This window comes from Carcharodon carcharias, chromosome 1 (genome assembly GCF_017639515.1).
Source record: "Carcharodon carcharias isolate sCarCar2 chromosome 1, sCarCar2.pri, whole genome shotgun sequence".
Classification (NCBI taxonomy): domain Eukaryota; kingdom Metazoa; phylum Chordata; class Chondrichthyes; order Lamniformes; family Lamnidae; genus Carcharodon; species Carcharodon carcharias.
Window position 1 is genome coordinate 169483766 of NC_054467.1, and position 24931 is coordinate 169508696.

Here is a 24931-nt window from a genome sequence, read left to right on the forward strand (position 1 = left end):
ATGACCAGCATGAAGGTGTGGAACTACCTCAGCTAAGTGTAGGACAAAAGATCAGGGTCGCACACCCAACAATGGGAACATGGTTATCCTCAAAGTGTGCAGTGAGTCTAGGTCTTAAGAGGTCACAACATCCAAAGGCGCAACATTAAGGAGGAATAGAAGCCAGCTAAAAGAAATGCACAACACACCAATTATGCACAGCCAACACAAAAGAACACACCCAGACGACAACAATGGGATGGAACACCAGGACAACAACCAACACAACAACATGGCTGTGAATCAAGGACAGCCAAGGGTGAAACCCACATCTCCAGAAGGTTACATCGTAACAAGATCTGGAAGAGTTGTCAAACCACCAAAATGATATAAGGACTCCGAGACTTCTAAACTCATAAATTTTACGAGCATTATTAATGTACTTGGAAAGCTTACAATCCTTATCTCTGTATAAGTAAGTTTGTTTTTACTCAATTCCTATGTGTCTCACTTGTAAAGCACAGGATTTATCTTTGGAAAGAAAGGGCCTGTTATATCATTGCTTTAAGAGTGATATCCCTTAAAGAAGCTCAACATGCAGGTGAGCCAGGTACCTGGATGTCATCATGTGACCAGGAGCCACAGTCTCTCTCTCTCTCTCTGCACTGTAGTACCCTAGACAACAGGATTTGTCTTGAGATTGCTCTACTGCTTGTACTGATTTAGCTGTAAATAAATCTCACCAGAGATCCTCATGCAAACAGAATCCACGTACCACATTTGCATTACATACAGAAAGCACAAGGATATCAGTACAAACCCAGTCTTCCAAGTTTCCAGTCCAAAACTCCACCCACTGCCTCCATAACCCACCTCTGTCAAGATTGGGGCCTTACCTTTTGAACTGCTCACATAATGTGTCAGGAGTTGTCTTCAAACAAAAAGCTAAAGCTTCTTCAAGCTTCACTCTAAAAATTCAAATGGTCTCTTCAATGCAGCATCTGCCTCAGGAATACTTAAATATTGGTGGTTCTTTAGGGAGTTCTATTAGGAGTAAAGTTTGGGGTCATTATATGGAAATGTTAGACATATGACCCTTTGGTATTTACATCCAGTGGAACAGGCTTCAGGTGGCCTCACGAGTTGATCCATTGAAGCTGAAGATTTCTGATCTCAACAGAGTTATTGCTGCAGACCACCAGTACAACACGAGGAGGGCGGCAGTTTGATACTTGAAGAGACAAGAAGATTATGTGATAACGGAAAGATTATTTTAAAGGGAGACTTCAATTAACCCAAATTAAATGAGCAAAACTCAAGTGGCTTTAAGTCAGAGTTGGTAAATTTAATGCATAACTGCTTCACAACTCAATGTATAAGGAAAGCCACAAGAGACTGTGCTCACCTTGAACATAAATGACCCAAATAATGTACAAGAAATAGAAGCTTTGATGCCCTCAGGGATATTAACTCTAGAAACATCAAGTTTAGCATGATCAGGAACATAATTATACTTAAGACCATGAGCCAGTTTTATAAGTTTAAAAAGTCAAAATTCAAAGTGGTGAGGGAAGAATTGAAAAAAATGTGTTGGAGGAGGGTACTTATGAATAGTTCTCTAGAAGACAAATGTAACACCCTAAAGATATGAGATATGCAGGACAAATACGTATTTAAGCTCAGCATAATGAAACTAAACTTTTGTGATCACCTTAAATACGTGCCCTCCCTTTACCCAACATGGTGCAATAAAACATTACTTTGCTCCTCTTAACTTTTAGTAATCTTTAATACTTCTCAGCTCAAAGGAAAAAACATATATATAATATGGCTTCAATATATATGGCCTCTTGTGGAACATCACTCATCACTTCATTACATTCTGAGTAATTTTATTTTACTTCCTCATCCTTTCCAAAACATCAAACATCATGGGCTGGATTTGACGGGAGCACGGAGTGCTCACTCCCAGGAAGGAAAGTCAGCTGGCAGCAGTGCACCTGGAAGAGGCTCACCCTGCAGCCATAAAGCACTACTAACAGGCTAAGTTAGGTGAGAGTGGGACGTCCACGCCTCAATGGGAGGGAGTCCCGCCCTTGACAACTGCCAGCCAATTTGATTGGCTGAGAGCTCAGGCAGTCCTGGCAGTGCCAGAGCTCAGTAGTGGGCGCTGCCGAGACTGCAAGGAGGAGCATGAAGAAGAGTGATGGCTGCTGGGGCAGGTAAGCTCTGGGCTTCTAGGGCGGGGAGGGATCCAAGAGCCCAGGGAGGAGGGAGAGGGGGGGTGGGGGCCAAGTTTTGGAATGCAGGTGGCGAAGAATGAAGTGGGGGGTGACATTTTTGGGGGAGCCCCTGATGCACAAACGGCAACCCCTAATTATTTGTTCCCCCTTCCTTTCCTTCCTGCGTTTTTTCAACTTGGCCTCAATAAATGGCCTGCCTACACATTGTTATGGTGCAGGCAGTATGAGGTGAGGTCATGGCTTAGTGGCATTGTCACCGGACTAGTGACCCAAAGACCCAGGGAAGTGCTCTGGGGACCCAGGTTCAAATCTCACCATGGCAAATGGTGGAATTTGAATTCAATAAAAATCTGGTATTAAAAAGTCTAAAGATGCCCATGAAACCATTGTTGACTGTTGTAAAAACCCATCTGGTTCACTAATGTCCTTTAGGGAAGGAAATCTGGTCTGGCCTACATGTGACTACAGAACCACACCAATGTGGGTGGTTGACTCTTAAATGCCCTCTGGACAATTAGGGAATGGCAATAAATGCTGATTGAGCCAGAAATGTCCAGGTCCCATGAGCAAATTAATAAAAAAAATCCTGGTCAACTGGTTTGGAAACAAGTACAATTGACCATTAATTATTTATTTAAATATAAACCTAATATATTATGCTGGTGGGCGGAAAGGTGATGGGCTGGGCACCCCTTTGCCTTTTTCATGTCCCTTCCATCCACCACTGAAAACACACCCAATGTGGTGCCATAAAATTCCCCCTATCTCCTAGTTGGCTAACTGCTCCCAAGCTCTCACCTTTCCACTATTCTTAAAACCTGTGTTGAGAGGCACATAGGAACAATACAGAGTGGCTCCTCTTTTCTATCCCTTCTCATCTGTATGCAATGTATTACCTTGGTGCTTTCTCCATTCTTTCATTCCCCCCACTCACCTCTACTCCTTCCACCACCCTTTCTCTCTACCATTTCCAGCAGCAGAGTTGCGGTAGGGACTTTGTAGGTAGATAATTACATAATCCACACAGTTTAAAGATCCACATTATTTTGAGTGACCACAGTATTTACACTAGGAATGTCCACTCTTGCAGTTTTATTGATCCTAATGACAAGTAGACTTGAGTAAAATACAGAAAGCATTAATACCTTTCCGATGAAGCTGAAGGGACCCTAGTAGACAGACTGATTTCAACATTTCTGTTGTGTACATCTCCAGGCAGCACTGAAGCTGGATGTAAAGCCTGCAGATTTCAGGATGGATTTCCCCATCTTCAGCACTGAAGAATATAACATTAACAGTACATATTTTGAATAAATTTTAATTTGAAAAGGCATACATTGCATTTGAAATAATATTAAACGTTATCTGTTATGTTTCCAATTCTTAACTTTTTTTTAAAGTATATTCAAAATAAATTATTTTGGATGTGCTTGATAGGGGCATCCTAATGCTGTAATTTTACTGTATCTTGAAAATAGGCAAATAATATTTTAAAATCTGCTTTTGGGTATATAATTTGCCAATTTTACAACAGTAATATTAAAAATAAAACAATATTTGACTTCTCAGATTTCTTCGTCTCATAACAAAATCTGAATCTATTCAATAATTGCTGTTTATTGTGCTATAAGTGTCAAATAAAGGAAAGTCACTGACTTCAATAATATATTTTCTGTTTTTATTGTCCATGGATAATAAAATATAAACTTTATAGATACTACTCTTGGATATCTTAAGCTCAATACGTCTAAACATACTCAAGTTAGAGGGTGTATCCTCTTAAAAGCAGAAGTCAGCCATCCAGTCCTTCAAGCCTGCTCTGACACTCAATAAGATCATGGCTGATCTGGTTGTGGTCTCAATTCCACTTTCCTGTCTGCCCCTATAACCCTCAACTCCCTTGTCAATCAAAAATCTATCTGACTCAGCCTTGAAATGTAAAATCAGGTGGTGGTGGACGGTGGTGGTGGTGTGATACAGAATGAGCTGATGGTTGATCTGATCCCGTTAGCTTCCAGCCAGGCAGGTTAGGTTAAAATTTACTTCTATTAACCTTCAGAAAATTTGGCATGTGATAATGGTCAACTGAAGAGCCAATTAGAATGTGTACACAATAATGATATTGATACTGGCTAATACCATTTCGCTCTGAAATGCCTTAGTGTTCCTAGCGAAGCTCTCGGTGCAGGACAAAAGGCTGACAATAACAGAGAAGTACAACAGGTGCAGGGGAAATCACGAGAATGCTAAGAGAATGTGAATAGTTTCAAGCTGCCATATATGGCTATCAGGTGTTAAATACACTTGAGTGGACTAACTACATTTGCTAAGTGACTCAAATTTGCTGAAATTGCACGACATGGGAAAATAATGAAAATCGTGGAGAATATTAGAGTAGATTAAAAAGGGAAATTGAGAAAGATGCAGGAGAAAAAGATCACGTATCACCTCAGCATTATACGCACATACAATTGGCAATGCCAATAGTCAGCTATTGGAAATTACGTTGCAGAGTAACTGGAACTTAAACAAAGCAGAAGGTCAAAAACAATGGGAACTAAATTGCTCACTGCATAATATCTGCTCATGTAATGAATATTATTGTTTTAATTGTAGGACAAGATGCAACACTTCAGAATAGGCAAGTCTTCCCACTTCGAGAAGCAATAATAGAGATCATAGACAGAGAACCCGCTCCTAGCTGGGAGTCGGAGCGCAAGTGTGGGAGACAGTCAGGAGCTGAGGAGCGCCTATAAATACAGACCAAGATTCGAGTGAGGAGTGGCACTGAGGAGTGCACAGTTTCAGTTGCTGTGAGGCAGCAGTAGGGAGGTTGGGGAAAGAAATAAAGCAACTGTGACATCACAGGAAGCTAGTGAGTTGATTGGCTGGTAAGTGCTCAGTCTATGAGACAGCATGTGAGAAACCAGCTTAGGGCAGGCAAGTTCAGGTATATCTTATAATTTAAAAGACCTCAAACTTTAAAATAATAAACCAAAATTTTAAAATTTTAAAATTAAAATAAAGCAATAAAGATAAAAAAGCAATAAAAATAAAGTAATTTAAACAAACATCTAAAACACATACCTTTATAGTTAAGAAGCATATAACCTTTGGTTGTCAGTGGAATGAGCATTCAATAAACACAGTAAATTGCAGCATACATAGGAAGAAAGTAATTAAAGTAAATTAACTAAACAACATAAGTTAGAATGGCAGGACAGGTTTTATGTTGCAGCTGTGGGATGTGGAAGCTTTTGGACGCCAAGGCAATCCATGACAAACACGTCTGCAGGAAGTGTAAGCAGCTTGAGGGATTCCGGGTTGGGATTATTGATCTGGAAGCCTAACTGCGCAACATAAAGGAGGGGGAGAAATGCCTGGATACTATGTTCCAGAAGACAGTCACACCTCTTAGAAGAGGGTCATCTTGTTTGGTCAGCAGTAAGGAACAGGAAGATGTGACTATTAGTGAGGCAGGTAATGGGACCGAGCAGACAGTAGTGGAGCAGCCTCCAACTTTGCAATTGTCAAACAGATTTGAGGTGTTCACAACCTGCGTGGATGAAAGCTAGGTCTGCAAGGTGGATAAGCTGACTGACCATGCCACTGTGATACAGGAAGCTGTTCGTGCCAGAAGAGTAAAAAGGAATGTTGTAGTAGTAGGGGATAGTATAGTGAGGGGGATTGACAATGTTCCCTGCAGCAAAGAGCGAGTGTTGCCAGATGGCTATGTTGCCTGCCCGGTTTGGGACACTTGCTCAGGGCTGGGGAGGAACTTGCAGTGGGAGGAGGAGGATCCAGTTGTCGTGGTCCATGTAGGTACCAAGGACATAGGTAGAACTAGGAAAGAGGTTCTGCAAAGTCGGTATGAGGAGCTAGGTGCCAAATTAAGCAGAACCTCGAAGGTAAAACATCTCTGGATTATTACCTGAGCCACGTGCAAATTGGCATAGGGCAAATAAGATTAGAGAGATGAATGTGGCTCAAAGACTGGTGTGGGAGAAGTATATAGAGGGAGTATATTGCCACAGATGGAGTGCAGCAAAGGTTTACCAGACTGATTCCTGGGATGGTGGGACTTACATTTGAGGAGAGATTGAGTCGATTAGGATTATATTCGCTGGAGTTCAGAAGAATGAGGGGGGATCTCAGAAATCTATAAAATTCTAACAAGACTAGACAGGATGCAGGAAGGATGCTCCCGAAGATGGGGGAGTCCAGAACCAGGGGTCACGGTCTGAGGATATGGGGTAGACCATTTAGGATTGAGATGAGGAGAAATTTCTTCACCCAGAGAGTGGTGAGCCTGTGGGGAAGTCGTTACCACAGAAAGTAGTTGAGACCAAATCATTGTATGTTTTCAAGGAGTTAGATATAGCTCTTGGGGCAAAAGGGATCAAAGGATATGGGGAGAAAGCGGGAGCAGGCTATTGAGTTGGATGATCAGCCATGATCATAATGAATGGCGGAGCAGGCTCGAAGGGCCGAATGGCCTACACCTGCTCCTAATTTCTACGTTTCTCTGTTTCTATGTAAGCGGTTTCTGGTTTGTGGGGCACTGGCATCAGTACTGGTGAAAGTGGGGGCTGTACCGTTGGGATGGTTTACACCTGAACCATGCTGGGACGAGTGTCCTCGCAAATTGCATAACTAGGGAAGTAGAGAGGACTTTAAACTAAACAAGAGGGGTGAGGGGATCAAGCTTGGGTAGAGGTAGCAATTTAAGGTGTGGAGTCAAGACAGGAAAGCAATATAGTAATATAGTAATATAGAAATGAGGGTCAGAGAGAATGGCAAGAAGGGACAGAGAGAAAAAAAACCTAAGATGTCAACAGTCAAGACTAGATGTTACAAAGGTAACAAAAAGACAAAACTGAAGGTTCTCTATGTGAATGCATGTAGCAGACATAACAAAGTAAATGAATTGATGGCTCACATTGAAGTAAATAAATATGACCTGATAGCAATTAAAGAGACATGGCTGCAGGACGACAAAGATTGGGTCCTTAATATTGAGGAATATATGACATTCAAGAAGAATAGGAAGCTAGGTAAAAGTGGAGGGGTAGCACTGTTAATCAAAGAGGGCATTGGTGTAATAATTAGAGATGACCTTGGTTCAGGAGATCAGAATGTAGAACCGGTTTGGGTGGAGATGAGGAATAGTAGGGGGAAAAGTCATTAATGGGAGTGGTCTACATGCCACCCAACAGTAGCCAGGGTGTAGGACAAAGTATTTAAGAGAAAATATTGTGTGCTTGTGATAAAGTGATGGCAATAATCATGGGTCATTTTAATCTACATAGCAACTGGAAAAATCAGATTGGCAGCAGTAGCCTGGATGAGGATTTCTTAGAATGCTTTGGAGATAGTTTCTTAAAGCAGCATGTTCTGGAACCAACCAGAGAGCAGGTTATTGTATGTGTAATGTGACAGGATTAATTAATGGCCTCAGAGTAAAGACACCCCAAGGTAGCAACGACCACAATATGATTGAATTTTACATCCATTTTAGAGGGAGAAGAATGGGTCTAAGACTGGTATCTTAAACTTAAATAAGGGCAACTATGTGGGGATGAAAGCTGAGCTAGCTGAAGTGAACTGGGAAACTAGGCTAGAGAATAGATCAATAGAGAAGCAGTGGCAGTCATTTAAGAACATTCAGAATAAGTACACTCCTATTATAAAGAAAAATTCTAAGGGGAAGACCCACCATCCATGGTTAACTAAAGAAGTTAAGGAAAGCATCAAACTTAAGGAAGAAGCACTACTGCACAAAGATGAGTAGCAGGACAGATGATTGCTCAGAATATAAAGAACGGCGGAAAATGACTTAAAGGTTAACCAGGTGAAAGAAATTACTATACGAGAAGCTAGCTAGAAATGTAGAAATGGACAGCAAGAGTCTCTGCAGGTATTTAAAAAGGATAAAAGTAAATAAAGTGGGTACTGGTCCTCTTGAGAGTAACAGCAGGGAGTTCATAGTAGATAGTGAGGAAATGGTGGAAGAAATGAGTAAATATTTTGCTTCTGTGTTCACTATAGAGGATACAAAAACACATTCCAGTAAGAGGAGTGGAATTGTCACTGGACTAGTAATCCAGAGACTCAGATAAATGCTCTGGGGACCTGGGTTCGAATCCCGCCATGGCACATGGTAGAATTTGAATTCAATAAAAATCTGGAATTATAAGTCTAATGATGACCATGAAACTATTGTCGATGGTTATAAAAACCCATTCACTAATGTCCTTTAGGGAAGAAAGGTCGACCCTGAAAAATCCTCCTTACTAACATCTGAGGGCTAGTGCCAAAATTGGGAGAACTGTCTCACAGGCTAGTCAAGCAACAGCCTGGCATAGTCATCCTCACGGAATCATATCTTAGAGATTATGTCCCAGACTCCTCCATCACCACCGGCAGGACAGACTCAGCAGAGGTAGCAGCACGGTGGTATACAGTTGGGAGGAAGTTGCCCTGGGAGTCCTCAACATTGACTCCAGACCCACTGAAGTCTCATGGCATCAGGTCAAACATGGGCAAGGAAACCTCTGTTGATTACCACATACTGCCATTCTTCAGCTGATGAATCAGTGCTCCTCCATGTTGAACACCACTTGGAGGAGGCACTGAGGGTGGCAAAGCCACAGGATGTCCTCTGGGTGGGAGACTTCAACATCCATCACCAAGAGTGGCTCGATAGCACCATTGCTGGCCAAGTCCTAAAGGAAATAGCTGCTAGACTGGGTCTATGGTAGGTGCTGAGGGAACCAACAAGAGGGAGAAACATACTTGGATCTTATCCTCACCAACCTGCCTGCCGCAGATACATCTGTCCATGACAGTATCGGTAGGAGTGACAACAACACACAGTTGTTGAGGAGAAAAAGTCCCACCTTCATAGTGAGGATACCCTCCATCGTGTTGTGTGACACCCCATCACCGTGCTAAATGGGATAGATTTTGAACAGATCTAGCAACTCAAGACTGGGCATCCATTACGCACTGTGTGCCATCAACAACAGCATTGTACTCAAACACAATCTGCACCTCATGGCCCAGCATATCCCCCACTCTACCATTTCCATCAAGCCAGGGGATCAACACTGGCTCAATGAAGGGTGCAGGAGGATATGCCAGGAGCAGCACCTGACATACCTAAAAATGAGGTGTCAACCTGGTGAAGCTATAATCACAGAAGTCCTTGCATACCAAACAACATAAGCAGCAAATGATAGACAGAGCTAAGCAATCAGATCTAAGCTCTGCAGTCCTGCCATATCCAGTCACGAATGGTTATGGACAATTAAACAACTCACTTGAGGAGGAGGCTCCACAAATATCCCCATCCTGAATAATGGGGGAGCCCAGCACATCAGTGAAAAAGATAGGGCTGAAGCATTTGCTATAATCTTCAGCCAGAAGTGCCAAGTGGATGATCCATCCAATTACCGCTCCATCAGTCTACTCTCAATCATCAGTAAAATGATGTAAGAGATCATCAACAGTACTATCAAACAGCACCTCCTTAGCAATAACCTGCTTACTGATGCCCAGTTTGGATTCCGCCAGGTCCATTCAGCTCCTGAACTCATTACAGCCTTGGTTCAAACATGGACAAAAGAGCTGAACCCAAGGTGAGGTGACTGCCCTTGACATCAAGGCCACATTTGACAGAGTGTTGCATCAAAGAGCCCTAGCAAAACTGGAGTCAATAGGAATCAGGTGGAAAACTCTCCACTGGTTGGAGTCATAACTAGCACAAAGGAAGATGGCTGAGGTTGTTGGATGTCAGTCAGCTCAGCTCCAGGACATCATTGCAGGAGTTCCTCAAGGCTCAACCATCTTCAGCTGTTTCATCAATGGCCTCCCTTCCATCATTAAGTCAGAAGTGGGTATGTTCACTGATGATTGCACAACATTCAAGTCAACTACAGTGCTGTCTGGAGTCACATGTAGGCCAGGCAACAACAACAGATTTACTTCCTTCCCCAAAGGACGTTAGTGAACCAGATGGGTTTTGACAACAATTGAAAATGGTTCCATGGTCATTGTTAGATTTTTAATTCCAGGTTTTTATTGAATTCAAATTCCACCATCTGCTGTGGCAGGATTTGAAGCCAGGTCCCCAGAGCATTACCCTGAATCTCTGGGTTACCAGTCCAGAGACAATACCACTTTGCCATCACCTCCCTTATAAAAGGATGCTATGCTTCAGTTATGCAGGGCATTGGTGAGGCCGTACCTCAAATATTGTGTGCAGTTTTGGTCTCCTTATTTAAGGAAGGATGTAAATGCATTAGAGACGGTTCAGAGGAGGTTTACTAGATTGATACCTGGAATCAGTGGGTTGTCTTATGAGGAAAGGTTGAACAGATTGGGCTTGTATCCACTGGAATTTGGAAGAGTGAGGGGTGATTTGATTGAAGTATACAAGATACTGCACAGCCTTGACAAGGTAGATGTCAACAGGATGTTTCCTATTGTGGGTGAGTCCAGAACTAGGGGGCACTGTTTTAAAATTAGGGGGTTGCGCTTCTAGGACAGAGATGAGGAGAGAGTTTTTCTCTCAAGAGGGCTGTGTGACTTTGGAACACACTGCGTCAGAAGGTGGTGGAGGCGGGGTCATTGAATATTTTTAAGGCAGAGGTAGACTGATTCCCTTGCCTAACAAGAATCTCAGGTTTATCAGGGGTAGATGGGAATGTGGAAATCGAAACACAGGAACATCAGCCATGATCTTACTTAATGGCAGAGCAGGCTCGAGGGGCTGAATGGTCTACTCCTGTTCCTTTTCTTATGTTATGTTCAGAGAGTCACGCACAAACTGCAGGGGTTGAAATTATTCCTTTTGCTTTGTACAATTATACCTATAAGTTTTAATTGTAGCAATGAATATGAATTTAATAGAGTGTAAAGCAATGTAGTACTATTACAAAGAAATATCAAGGCCAGGAAATTTCCGTAAGTCAGTTTTTCAGCACTACAATGCCGCTTTGCTTCTAAAATGGCATGTGATATATGCTCAGACTTCTGGTGCTGGCCACAGCAGGTGCCACTTTAGTGAAGGCATTAGCAGGCAGGCAGGAAGCATTCACCAGAAGAATGCAGAGTAGACAGCGTGTGACATCGAACAGCTTGCACTACCAGCACTGCCATCTGGAGCTCAATTCTCCAGCCAACAGTCTCTTTTAACCTAGCTCAGTTAAACATGCAAATAGCAGCAGGAAGGAACACCTCAGCAGCGTTATTTAAAGCGATCATCAACTACTTACAAGTTCATTGCTAATTGATTTCTGCCCACTTCTTGCTAAGATTGTAAAAGTTGTGTAAAGCTGCTACAGGGAGTTGCTTAATATGTGAAGGACTTTGTCCTGACTTCAAGAAGTCTGCACAAGCCACCTGCTCCTGCTTTTGAGGGCAGTAGTTTGCAACCTGCTAGACTACAGTGTAATAGGGACAATGAGCAGAGACAATGCAATACAGGACAGGCACCTTGAGGAGGGAGGAGGAGGAGGGGGAGAAGAATTCACAGCTGAAGGTCATAACTGCTCAGTGTCTTCAGGGAACAATCCTCCTACCTGGACCTCAGTGAGGAACATTGTGTTGCTCAATGAAATCTGCCACATGCTGCAGCCATGATTGCAACCACAGAGCTGGGTACGAACAAAATTGCCAATGTCTGTGAAGATTTTCGTGGTCAACAACTGTTCTGAGTCTGACTCTTTCCAGGCTGGAGCAGGTGGATATGCAGCAGTGGGCAGCAACTCCAAGGTTGCTGCCCACTGCTGCATAAGGGAATTTACTGAAGCCCTGTACTCCAAGAAAGCTGAACATTTTATTCTCTCTGTCCAGAGAAGCAGGGGTGAGCAAGTATGTGGCTTTGACTACATGTAGATTGTTTTGCAGGCACTAAACGCAAAAACAAAAGTCAGCACAAAAATCAAGATTTCAAACCAGGCTTATATATCAAACCATGCCATATTACTAACAAATGTCAAATAATTATGCTTGTGCATTCCCTTAGGGCAGAATTTGCTGTGCCCACGTTGTCGGTTGTATTCGGCAGCACGGACAATATGGCGAGAAGGCCAAGAATCAGTTTCACAATGAAACCAGTTTGCGCTCGATCGCTCAGTCTGTTGGTGGCAGAACGTGTTTCCCGCCATTAAGAAGATAAGAAGTAGGAGTAGGAGCAGGCCATTTGGCCCCTTAAGCCTGCCCCACCATTCAATAAGATCATGGCTGATCTGGCCCAGGCCTCAACTCCTTTTTTGTGCCAGCTCTTCATAGCCCTCAACTCCCTAATATTTCAAAAATCTATCTCCTCTTTAAATACTTTGTGAACTAGCCTCCACAACTCTCTGGGGTAGAGAATTCCAAACATGCACTACCCTCAGAGAAGAAATTCCATTGCATTTCAGTTTTAATTGAGTGTCCCCTTATTCTGTAACTATGTCCCCTAGTCTGAGATTCCCCCACTAGTGGGAACATCTTCTCAACATCTACCCTGTCAAGCCCCCTCAGAATCTTGTACGTTTCATAATATCACCCCTCATTCTTCTAAACTCTAATGAATAAAGGCCTAACCTGTTTAGCCATTCATGGAATCCCAGGAATCAGTCTAGTGCATCTCTTTTGAACTGCCTCAAATACTAGTATATCCTCTCTCAAATACAGATTCCTCTGTGCTGCACATTTTTTGGACTGTCTCTCCATTTAAATAATAGTCTGCCTTTTCATTCTTCCTACCAAAGTGCATGACCTCACACTTTCTTATATTAAACTCCATCTGCCAAGTTTTCACCTGCTCACTCAACCCAGCTATATCCCCTTGCAGATTCCTTATGGCCTCATCACAACATGACCTCCAACCCATCTTTGTATCATCATCAAATTTGGATACATTACACTCTGCCCCCTCCTCCAAGTCATTTAGATAATAAATAATTGAGGCCCTAGGGCTGATCCTTGTGGCATTCCACTAGTTACGTCTTTCCAACCTGAAAAAGACCCATTAATCCCGACTCTGTCTTCTGTGTGTTAACCAATCCATGCTAATACATTACCTCCAATACTGTGGGCTCCTATCTTGTGCAATAACCTTTTATGTGGCACCTTATTGGATGCTTTATGGAAATCCAAATATACTACTTCTACCAGTTCCCCTTTATCAACTCTGCTTGTTATGTCCTCAAAGAACTCTAGCAAATTTGTCAAACATGATTTCCCTTTCATGTTAACTCTGTTTGATTGCATTAAGCTTTTCTAAATGTCCTGCTATTTTTTCCTTAATAACCTAGCATTTTCCCAATGACAGATCTTAGGCTGACTGGCCTATAGTTTTTTTTGTCTCCCTCCCTTCTTGAACAAGAGTGTCACATCAGCGGTTTTCCAATCTGCTGGGACCCTCCCAGAATCCAGAGAGTTCTGGAATATTTTGACCAACGCTTCCACTATCTCTGCAGCCGCTTCCTTTAAAACCGTTGGATGCAGGCCATCAGGTACTGGCGACTTGTCTGCCTTTAGCCCATTAGTTTGTCAAATACTTTATCCCTTGTGATAGAAGCTGCTATATGATCTTTCCTCCAATTAGTTCCTTGCTTCTCTGATATCTTTGGGATGTTTATAGTATCCTCCGCCGTGAAGACTGATGTAAAATATCGGTTTAAATTATCTGCCATTTCCCTGTTCCCCGTTATCAATTGTCCAATCACATCCTCCAAGGGCCCCATGCTCACTTTAGCTACTCTCTTTTTATATACCTGTAGAAGCTCTGGCTTTTGTTTCTATACTTCTTGCCAATTTACTTTCATATGCAATTTTCTCCTTTATTAGATTTTGTCATCTGCTGCTGGTTCCTAACATATTCCCAATCCTCTGTCTTACCACTAGTTTTCGCTGCTTTGATTGCCTTAGTTTTTGATTGGATACTCTCCTTGACCACCTTTGTTAACCACAGGTGGTTCATCCTGCTCATTGAGTCCTTTTTGACCGGGATAAATTTTTGCTCAGCATTATGAAATATTTGCTTAAATGTCTTCCACAGATCATCCACTGACCTTCCCATTAATCTATTTAATCTATTTTTCTAGCCCACTTTAGACAACTCTTTCTTCATACCTCTGTAATCGTCCTTATTTAAGTTGAGGGCACTGATTTGAGATGCAAGTTGCTTGTCCTCAAACTGAATTTGAAATTCTACTATGTTGTGAACGCTACCCCCTAGAGCATCCTTAACTACAATATCTCTTATTAAACCTACCTCATTACACATTACTAGATCTAAAATAGCCTGTTCCAGGGTAGGTTCTGCAACATATTGCTGTAAGAAACATTCCTGTTGCACTTAAGAAATTCGTCTTCCATGTTACCCCTGCCAATTTGATTTGTCCAGTCAATAAGCAGATTAAAAATCACCCATGACAATTGTAGTACCCTTCTTACACACTTCCATTATTTCCCGATTTATACTTTGTCCTACAGTGAGGAAGCTTTTGGGGGCCTATAGACGACTCCCATCCATATCATGACATTTCCTTTTTTTTAGAAAAAAACTTTTATACAACTCAAGTACACAAAGTCTCTCATCTATTCTTTCTCACTCTGTTTTGATCAGTCTGTTTTGTCTTTTATTCATCTCTATCTCTTTGGTTTTTTTCACAATTCTTCCACTGATGTTCTGAATGATGTCAGAGGTGATTTTGAAGGGCAATGGGCCTTCTCCAGCTCTGTCACTATAACCCGTTGGATAGTTTTCAGGACTCTCAGGCTTTGTCTGGTTATCTGTTGCTTCACTGGTGCATCCTGGTTTTTGATCTTCAGCTACACTTTCTGGTTCAGAGCAGCGTTGTGTTTCATTTGTTTTCCATAAGAATTTCTGGTTTCTCCTGTACTGTTGTACGTTTGGAGCCGGCACTAAGAAAGACCTTGATTCTCCTGATTCTTGTGACAACAGCAGGATTCCAGATCCGTTAATGCTGAATCCTTACCGTCTCTCCCATGTTCAGGTCAGGCAGAGGTAGGGAGCCTCAATCAAAATATTGTTTCTGCTGTCTCAGTTTGAGCAGGTTCTGCACGCTGTAGCTCGCTGGCTGTGGAAATAACATTTGGGGTGCAGTTGGAAGCTTAGTTCTTAGTCTTCTCCCCATCAGGAGCTGTGCTGAAGATGATCCAATGCCCTCTAATGGGGTATTCCTGAAATCCAGCAGAGCCAGGTAGGGGTCTCTTCTGTCTACCTTTGCCTTCTTCAACAGGTGTTTTAAGGTCTGCGTGGTATGTTCCACCATTCCGTTATTTGGGACTTGACGTAGTGTGGCAAAACTCCCAGTCCTATGCAAATTTGCGAAATTTTCAGTGCCTGAGAATTGTGGACCATTATCTGAGATGAGCACTTCAGGTATGCCATGGTGAGCAAAAATTAACTTTAAATGATTTATTACAGTGATGTTCTTACTATAATTTCTCAGCAACACAGACTCAAAAACTTTGAGTAATAATCTACTGTTAGTGGGTACTCACTGTCAAATGTGCACAAGTCCACTCCAATTTTCAGCCAGGGCCTCTCTGGAACACAGTTGTTGGAGTGGTTTTCTTTTTGTTGTGATTTACTGTGCTTTTGGCACATTTCACATGCATTCAGTTCTTTGTCAGCATGTGAGCCTGTGCTTCTGTTTCTTTATCCTCTTCCTCCATGATGAGTAGGTGCCTATGGTGTACATTTCTTTGCCTGTATTTGCTTTGTATTTAACACTGAACTGGTACTTCTGCAGATGCATTAATAATCTTTGGGTTCTTAGTGCTGCACAGTTCAGGGACTTTTTAGCTTCCGAAGGGTTACAATCAGACTCCACCTCCATGTCTTTGCCATAGGCAAACTGGTGGAAGCGTTCCAGGCCAAACAATTGCTAGCATTTCTTTCTCTAATTGGGCATACCACTGCTGTGTTTCAGGTATTGCCTTTGACGCATATGCCACTGGTGCCTCATTTTGCAAGAGGACAGCTCCCAGGCGAGTCTTTGAAGCGTCTACTGAGATCTTGACCGGCTGACTGACATCGTAATACTTTAACACTGGTGCTTGGGTCAGTGTTCTCTTCAGACTGGTCAAAGCTTCCTGGTGACTTTGTTCCCAGTGCTATTCCACATTATTTTGTAAAAGTTCTGAGAGGTGCTGTCAGGTCTGATACGTTTGGAATGAATTTCCCAAGAGAGGAATCTGCGAGTTTGTCTGGATCCCAGAGACCCAAACCAGGCAGTACAAAGAGAGCCTCTGCAAGACTTTCTTACATTTTGGGGGTGGCATGTTCACGACTGCTTCGGCTTTACTCTGATCTGGTTCAGTCCCTCACTTGTTAGCACATGTCCCAAGTACTTGATTTCATGAAGACTAGTTAGCACTTTTCCTTCATCAACTTGAGGTTCCTTTCTCTAGCTGTGGCCAGCACCTGCCTCAGTCTGTGGTTGTGTTCTTCTTATGTGGCTCCCCAGACCAGCACATCATCAATATAGGTTCCCATGCCCTCTAACCCTTCAAAACAGCCTCTTCACTGTTCTCTGGAACATCTCCAAAGCTGAATTAATACCAAAAGGTAAGCATAAAACCTTGTATCGCACATATGGTGTGATGAAGATACAGAGATAGGAGCTGCATTTATCCAGCTTGACCCACCAGAAGCCTGAACTCGCATCCAAGACTGAATAGTATTTAGCATCAGCTAGCTTACACATGATCTTTTCTACTGTGGGCAGCTGGTAATGCTTTCTTTGTACTGCCTGGTTTGGGTCTCTGGGAACCAGGCAGATCACAGATTCCCATCTGATTTTTCTACAATTACAATTTGATTAACCAATTTTGTTGATTCTTCAGTTTTCTTGATGATGTGAAGTTTCTCCATTCTGCTTGGATGTCACAGTTTCATTAATCTTAATTGTGTGTTCTCCTTTTAGGCAGCCAATCCCCTGGAATACATCTTTATACTCACTCAGGATGTCATCAGCGGTGACTGTCATTAATCTCTTGATTAGCTACAGATTTTCACAAGCTTTGATTCCAAGAATGGGTTTTGCATCAGTTTTCACCACTGTTTTTTGTAGTTCACTTTAAGTGTGCACTTACCTTCTACTGCAATTTTTTTCACCTGTATAAGTAGACAGCTTCACTTTTGTTTTAGTTAGCTGTTTTTCTTTGCTTATTTTACAATACAGGCTTATGGGAATGACATTTGCTTGTGCACCTGTGTCAAGCTTGACATTCACCATCACGATGGCAATTTTTAAATTCGCCTTCTTTGAAATTTGTTGTTACTGCACCAATGAAAAGTCCAGTTTCAGTGTCTGTGTCATCATCTGCAATCACGTGCACTTTCTTCGATTTACACATCTCAGCAAAGTGATTTAGTTTATCACAGTTCTTACACCACTTCCCATAGGCTTTCTGCGCCATACAACTATGTGGTAAATGCTCTGTTCCGCATCGACTGCTCTTAAATGTTCTTTCCCGGGACTGTTTCTGTTTAACTGCATCTAACTGCTTGACTGTGTGCAGCTTATCATCTTGTGTCATTTGTTTAATCTGGCATTTTGTTGGCTCTGCCACTCTGCAGATATTTATTGCTTTCTCCAGTGTGAGATCAACTTCTCTCAAAAACCATTGTCTCAGAGAGTCAATTGCGATCCTGCAAATTATTCTATCTTGGATGAGTGATTCTTCAAACTCTCCAAATTCACATGATTTAGCTCGTTTTCTCAGCTCAGCTACATACTTGACTAATGTCACTGCCTTGTGTCCATGTAAAAAATCGATATCGTCCATACGTGATGTTTTTCTTAGGGCTGCAGTGGGCTTCGAATTTTTCAGTTATTCCTTTCGAATTATTTTGTTTCTCATCACTTTCAAATGTGAATGTGTTATAGTCTTCTAGGGCTTCTTCCCCAGCTACGTGAAGCAAGGTGGAAGGCTGTACCTGAGGGTCTTTTTTAACCATTGCCCATTGCTGTGAGGTACAGCTCGAATCGCTGCCGAACCACCTGCAGTTTTTGGCAAGATTGTCCTCCAAACTGAGCTCTGTCAGTGGTTTCAGAACCTCCATTGTTGCGTTTAGTTTACTTCTGATACCACGTCTTGTTTCATTTTTTTAAATGATGCACACAGGCCATCAACATTGTAACTGAGCTAACTTAATTGATAATACATTTTCCTAACACATATCTGAAGTGTCAGAACTCTATCAAGACAGGCTCCAATTTGTGCTATCTGACCTGCAGCCCCCTGTATATAGCAGGAAGTACCATATAGTATCTAATACTGGAGTCCACAACCACAATCAGCTACTATCATGACAATAAGGTACCTAAGAATTCACGCAGTCCTGCTACTGAGCCTAACTGATGTCTTGTTCGGGTTAATCATCACTTACTTTTTTTTTTGCTCCCATATATAAAGCCAATTCACTTATCTATCTTATGGTCTCTTCTTTTATAGATATGTGCATCTGCAACTTTAGATCTTACTGTTATTGTTTAGGGTATATTCTGTTTTATGTTACTTATCTCAAAATGTATTCCTTCATATCCGTCAAAGTTGAACTGCATTTCACCTTAGCTTTCCACTTTCTTAACCGGTTTGTATTTCCCAGCACCTTCACCTTGCTTCCGCACATCTCAGTATGCCTTCCATTTCAGAATTGTCTGCATTTTATTTTATTCATTCATGGGATGAGTGTGTCACTGGCTAGGCCAGCATTTATTGCCCATCCCTAATTGCCCTTGAGAAGGTGAGGGTGAACTGCCTTCTTGAACCGCTGTAGTCCATGTGGCATAGGTACACCCACAGTGCTGTTAGGGAGGGAGTTCCAAGATTTTCACCCAGCAACAGGGAAGGGACGGCGTATATTTCCAAGTCAGAATGGTGAGCGGCTTGGAGGGAAACTTCTAAGTGGTGGTGTTCCCAAGTATCTGCTGCCCTTGCCCTTCTAGATGGTAGTGGTCATGGGTTAGGAAGGTGTTAAGGAGGTTTGGCAAGTTCCTGCAGTGCATCTTATATGTGATACACACTGCTGCCACTGTGCGTCGATGGTGGAGGGAGTGAATGTTTGTGGATGAGGTGCCAATCAAGCAGGCTGCTGTGTCCTGGATAATATCAAGCTTCTCAAGTAGTATTGGAGCTGCACTCATCCTGGCAAGTGGGGAGAATTCCATCACAATCCTGACTTGTGTCTTGTTGATGGTGGACAGGCTTTGGGGAGTCAGGAGGTGAGTTACTCACCACAGGATTTCTAGCCTCTGACCTGCTCTTGTAGCCACACTACTTATATGGCTAGTCCAGCTCAGTTTCTGGTCAATGGAAACCCCTCAGGTTGTTGATAGTGGGGAACTCAGTGATGGTAATGCCACTGAATGTCAAGGGGCAATGGCTAGATTCTCTCTTGTTGGAGATGGTCATTGCCTGGCACGTGTGGCACAAATGTCACTTGCCACTTGTAAGCCCAAAGCTGGATATTGTCCACATCTTGCTGCATTTGGACATGGACTGCTTCAGTATGAGGCATCGTGAATGGTGCTGAACATTGTGCAATCATCAGCGAACATTCCCGCTTCTGACCTTATGATGGAAGGAAGGAAATTAATGAAGCAGCTGAAGGAACTCAATCACAGAATTTTAACGGCACAGGAGGCGGCCATTTGGCCCATTGCGTCTGCACCAGCTCTCCAAAGGAGCATTAAGACCTAGTGCCATTGCCCTGTCTTTTCCACATACCCCTGCACGTGGTTAATTGAATAGAAGCAATCTAATGTCTTCTTGAGGCCTCGATTGAACCTGCCTCCAACACACTTCCAGACAGTGCATTCGAGAACCGAACCATTCGTTCCAGCCCCCTCATGATTTTGAACGTCTCTTTCAAATCTCCTCTCAGCCTTCTTCTCTCCAAGGAGAGCAGTCCCATCCTCTTCAATCTATCCTCATAGCTGAAGTTTCTCATCCCTGGAACCATTCTTGTAAACCTCTTCTGCACTCTCTCCAATGTGTTCACATCCTTCCTATAATATGGTGCCCAGAACTGTACACAATATTCCAGATGAGTTCTAAAGAGTGTCTTATATAAATTCAGCATAACCTCCCTGCTCTTGTACTCCATGCCCCGATTAATAAAGCCAAGGATACTATATGCTTTATTAACTGCGCTCTCTACCTGTCCTTCCACCTTCAATGATATATGTACATATTCACTCAATTCTTTCTGCTCCTGCAACCCCTTCAAAATTTCACCCATAATTTTATATTGCCTGTCCGTGTTCTTCCTACCAAAATGCATCACCTCACACTTCTCCACACTGAGCTTCATCGGCCACCTATCTGCCCAGTCCACCAATTTGTCTCTGTCCTTTTGAAGTTCCACACTGTCCTCTTCGCAGTTCACAACACTCCCAAGTTTCATATCATCTGCAGACTTTGGAATTCTCTCCTACACACCAAGATTTAGATCATTAATATATATCAGGAAAAGCAAGGGTCCCAATACTGACCCCTGGGAAACTCCACTACAAACCTCACTACAGCCCAAAAAATATCCATTGACCATTACTCTCTGCTTCCCATTTTTCAGCCAATTTTGTATCCAAGTTGCTACTGTCCCTTTTATTCCATAATAACTTTTCTCACAAGTCAGTTGCATGGCACTGTATTAAGTGCCCTTTCAAAATCCATGTACGCCACATCAACAGCATTACCCTCATCAACCTTTTCTGTTACCTCTTCAAAAAACTCCAGCAAGTTAGTTAAACATGATTTCTCCTTCAGGTGTCCATGATAGCTCTTCCTTATCAACCCATAGTTTTCCATGTGACCATTAATTCTATCCCAAATAATTGTTTCTAGAATCAACCACTGAAGTTAAACTGACTGGTCTATAATTGCTGGGCTTTTCCTTACAACCTTTTTTGAACAAGGGCGTTACGTTTGCGATTCTCCAGTCCTCTGGCACTGCCTTCGAGACTAGGGAAAACTAAAAGATTATGGTCAATGCCCCTTTAATTTCTACTCTCATTTCCTTCAACATCCTTGGATGCATCTCATCCGTTTCTGGTGCCTTGTCAACTTTAAATACCGACTGTCTATTCAACACATCCTCTTTGTCAATTTTGAACCCTTCTAGTGACAGAGTTTCCTGATCTGTCACCACGGCCTGGGTAGCATCTACCTCCTTGGTAAAGATGGATCACAGTATTCAATTAATACCTCAGCCATGGTCCCTTCGTCCATGTGTAAATTACCTTTTAGGTCCCTAAGCGGCCCTACTCCTCCTTTTACCACCCTTTTACTATTTATAGCCTATAGAAGACCTTGGAATTCCCCTTTAAGTTGGCTGCCAGTCTTTTCTCATAATTTCTCTTCGCTTCTCTAATATGCTTTTTCACCTCCCCTCTGAACCTTCTGTATCCCTCTTCGTTCTCAATTGTATTTTCTACCTGACGCCTGTCATAAGTGCACTTTTTCTTCTTTATCTTAATTTCAATCTCCTTTTTCATCGAGGGAGCTCTGGATTTGTTTGTCCTACCTTTCCCTTTCAATGAAATATACCTTGACTGTGCCTGAACCAATTCTTTCTTGAAGGTAGCCCATTGTTCAGCTACAGTTTTTCCCACCAATCTTTTGTTCCAGTCTATCTGTCCCAGCTCTATTCTTCCCCCATCGAAGTCTGTTCCTGCAATGATGTCCTGGAACTGTGATCACTGGCCTCAATCATCCTTTGTGCTAGGTATGTGGTGCGTTTTACCCCAATTCCTATTGACTCCCGTTTTACTCGGGCTCCTTGATGCCACATTCAGTCAAATGTTGTCTTGATGTCAAGGGCAGCCACTCTCACCTCACCTCTGGAATTCAGCTCTTTTGTCTATGGTTGAACAAAGGCTGTAATGAGGTCAGAAGCTTAGTGACCTTGGCAGAACCCAAACTGAGCGCCAGTCCACCCTGCAACATCCTCCTTCCTAACATCAGGAGTCTAGTGCCAAAAGTGGGAGAGCTGTCTAGCAAGCAACAGCCTGACATAGTCATCCTCACAGAATCATATCTTACACATAATGTCCCAGACACCACCATAACCATCCTTGGCAGCACAGTGGTATACAGTCGGGAACGAGTTGCCCTGGGAGCCCTCAACATCGACTCCGGATGCCATTAAATCTCATGACATCAAGGGCAAGGAAACCTTCTGCTGATTACAATGTACCACCTTTCTTCAACTGATGAATCAGTACTCCTCAATGATGAACACCACTTGGAGGAAGCAGAGGGGACAAGAACGCAGAATGTACTCTGGGTGGGGGACTTCAATGTCCATCACCAGGGATGGCTCAGTAGCACCACTCTGATCGAGCTGGCCGAATCCTAAAGGACATAGCTGATAGACTGGGTCTGCAGCAGGTGGTGAGGGAACCAACAAGAGGGAGAAACATCCTCACCAACCTGTCTGCTGCAGATGAATCTGTCCATCACAGTGTCAGTAGGAGTGACCACTGCACAGTTGTTGTAGAGGTGAAGTCCCGGCTTCACATTGAGGATACCCATCATCATGTTGTGTAGCACTACCACCATGCTAAATGGGATTGGTTTCAAACCGATTAAGCAACTCAAGACTGGGCATCCATGAGGTGCTGCTGGCCATCTGCAGCAGCATAATTGTACTCGAACACAAACTGTAACCTCATAGAGTAGCATATCCCCCACTCTACCCCATTCCCATCAAGCCAGGGAGTCAACCCTGGTTCAATAAGAGTGCAGTAGGGCATGCCAAGAGCCGCACCAGGCATACCTAAAAATGAGATGTCAATCTGGTGAAGTTATAACGCAGGACTACTTGCATGCCAAACAGCATAAGCAGCAAGTGATAGACAGAGCTAAGCGATCCCACAACCAACAGATCAAATTTAAACTCAGCAGTCCTGCCAAATCCAGTGATGACTGGTGGTGAACAATTAAACAACGCACTAGAGAAGGGGGCTCCACAAGTATCCCCATCCTGAATGCTGGGAGAGCCCAGCAGATCAGTGCAAAAGACAAAGCTGAAGTATTTGCTGCAATCTTCAGCCAGAAGTGCCGAGCAGATGATCCATTTCAGCCTCCTCCCGAGGTCCCCAGCATCACAGATGACAGTCTTCAGCCAATTCGATTCACTCGACGTGATATAAAGGAACAGCTGAAGGCACTGGATACTGCAAAGGCTAAGGACCCTGACAATATTCTGACAACAGTACTGAAGACTTGTGCTACAGAACTTGCCGCGTCCCTAGCCAAGCTCTTCCAGTATAGCTACAACATTGGCATCTAACCGGCAATGTGGAAAGTTGCCCAGATATGTCCTGTACATAAAAAGCAGGACAAATCCAAATGACAAATTACCACCCCATCAGTCTACTCACCATCATCAGTAAAGTGATGGACGGGGTCATCAACAGTGATATCAAGCAGCATTTGCTAAACAATAACCTGCTCACTGATGCACAGTTTGGGTTCCGCCAGGGCCATTCAGCTTCTTACCTCATGACAGCCTTGGTTCATACATGGACAAAAGAGCTGAACTCCCGAGGTGAGGTGAGAGTGACTGCCCTTGACATCAAGGCTGCATTTGACTGAGTGTGGCATCAAGGAACCCTAGCAAAACTGGAGTCAATAGGAATCAGGGGGAAAACTCTTTGCTGGTCGGATTCATACCTAGCACAAAGGGAGATGGTTGTAGTTATTGGAGGTCAGTCATCTCAGCTCCAGGACATCACTACAGGAGTTCCTTAGGGTAGTGTCCTCGGCCCAACGACCTTTAGCTGCGTCATCAATGACCTTCCTTCTATCATAAGGTCAGAAGTGGGGATGTTCGCTGATGATTGCACAATGCTCAGCACTATTTGTGACTCCTCAGTATCTGAGGAGTCGCAAATACAGCAAGACCTCGACAATATCCAGGCTTGGGCTAACAAGTGGCAAGTAACATTCGTGCCACACTAGTGTCAGGCAATGACCATCTCCAACAAGAGAGAACCTATCCATCGCCCCTTGATGTTCAATGGCATTACCATCGCTGAATCCCTCACTATCAACATCCTGGGGGTTACCATTGGCTAGAAACTGAACTGGACTAGTCATATAAATATTGCAGCTACAAGAGCCGGGCAAAAGCTAGGGATCGTGCAATGGAAAAGTCACCTCCCAACTCCCCAAAGCCTGTCCACCATCTACAGGCACAAGTCAGGAGTGTGATGGAATACTCCCAGTTCCCTGGATGAGTACAGCTCCCACAAGACTCAAGAAGCTTGACACCGTCCAGAACAAAGCAGCCCGCTGGATTGGCACCACATCCATAAACATTCACTCCCTCCACCACAGATGCACAGTAGCAGCAGTGTGTACCATACACAAGATGCACTGTAGGAATTCACCAAGGCTCCTTCAACAGCACCTTCCAAACCCATGGCCAGTACCATCTAGAAGGACTAAGGCAGCAAGTAGATGGGAACACCACCAACCTGAAGTTCCTCTCCAAGTCACTCACCATCGTGACTTGGAAATATGTTGCCGTTCCTTCACTGTTGCTGGGTCAAAATCCTGGAATTCCCTTCCTAAGCACCACGGGTGTACCTACACAATACAGCAGTTCAAGAAGGCAGCTCACTACCACCGTCTCAAGGGCAACTTGGGAGGGGCAATAAATGCTGGCC

At 43.2% G+C, this 24931-nt stretch overlaps 1 protein-coding gene across 6 annotated transcripts in view; it reads right to left on the bottom strand.

Moving 5' to 3' along the window:
• The window catches only part of rgs7bpa (regulator of G protein signaling 7 binding protein a), a 126473-nt gene that overhangs the window by 41339 nt on the left and 60203 nt on the right, over positions 1-24931 (bottom strand). For all 6 annotated transcript variants that reach the window (XM_041188636.1, XM_041188395.1, XM_041188477.1 and 3 more), the window contains one exon: positions 3368-3498. In XM_041188636.1, the coding sequence (XP_041044570.1) occupies positions 3368-3498 (131 nt within the window). The remainder of the gene's footprint in view (positions 1-3367; positions 3499-24931) is intronic.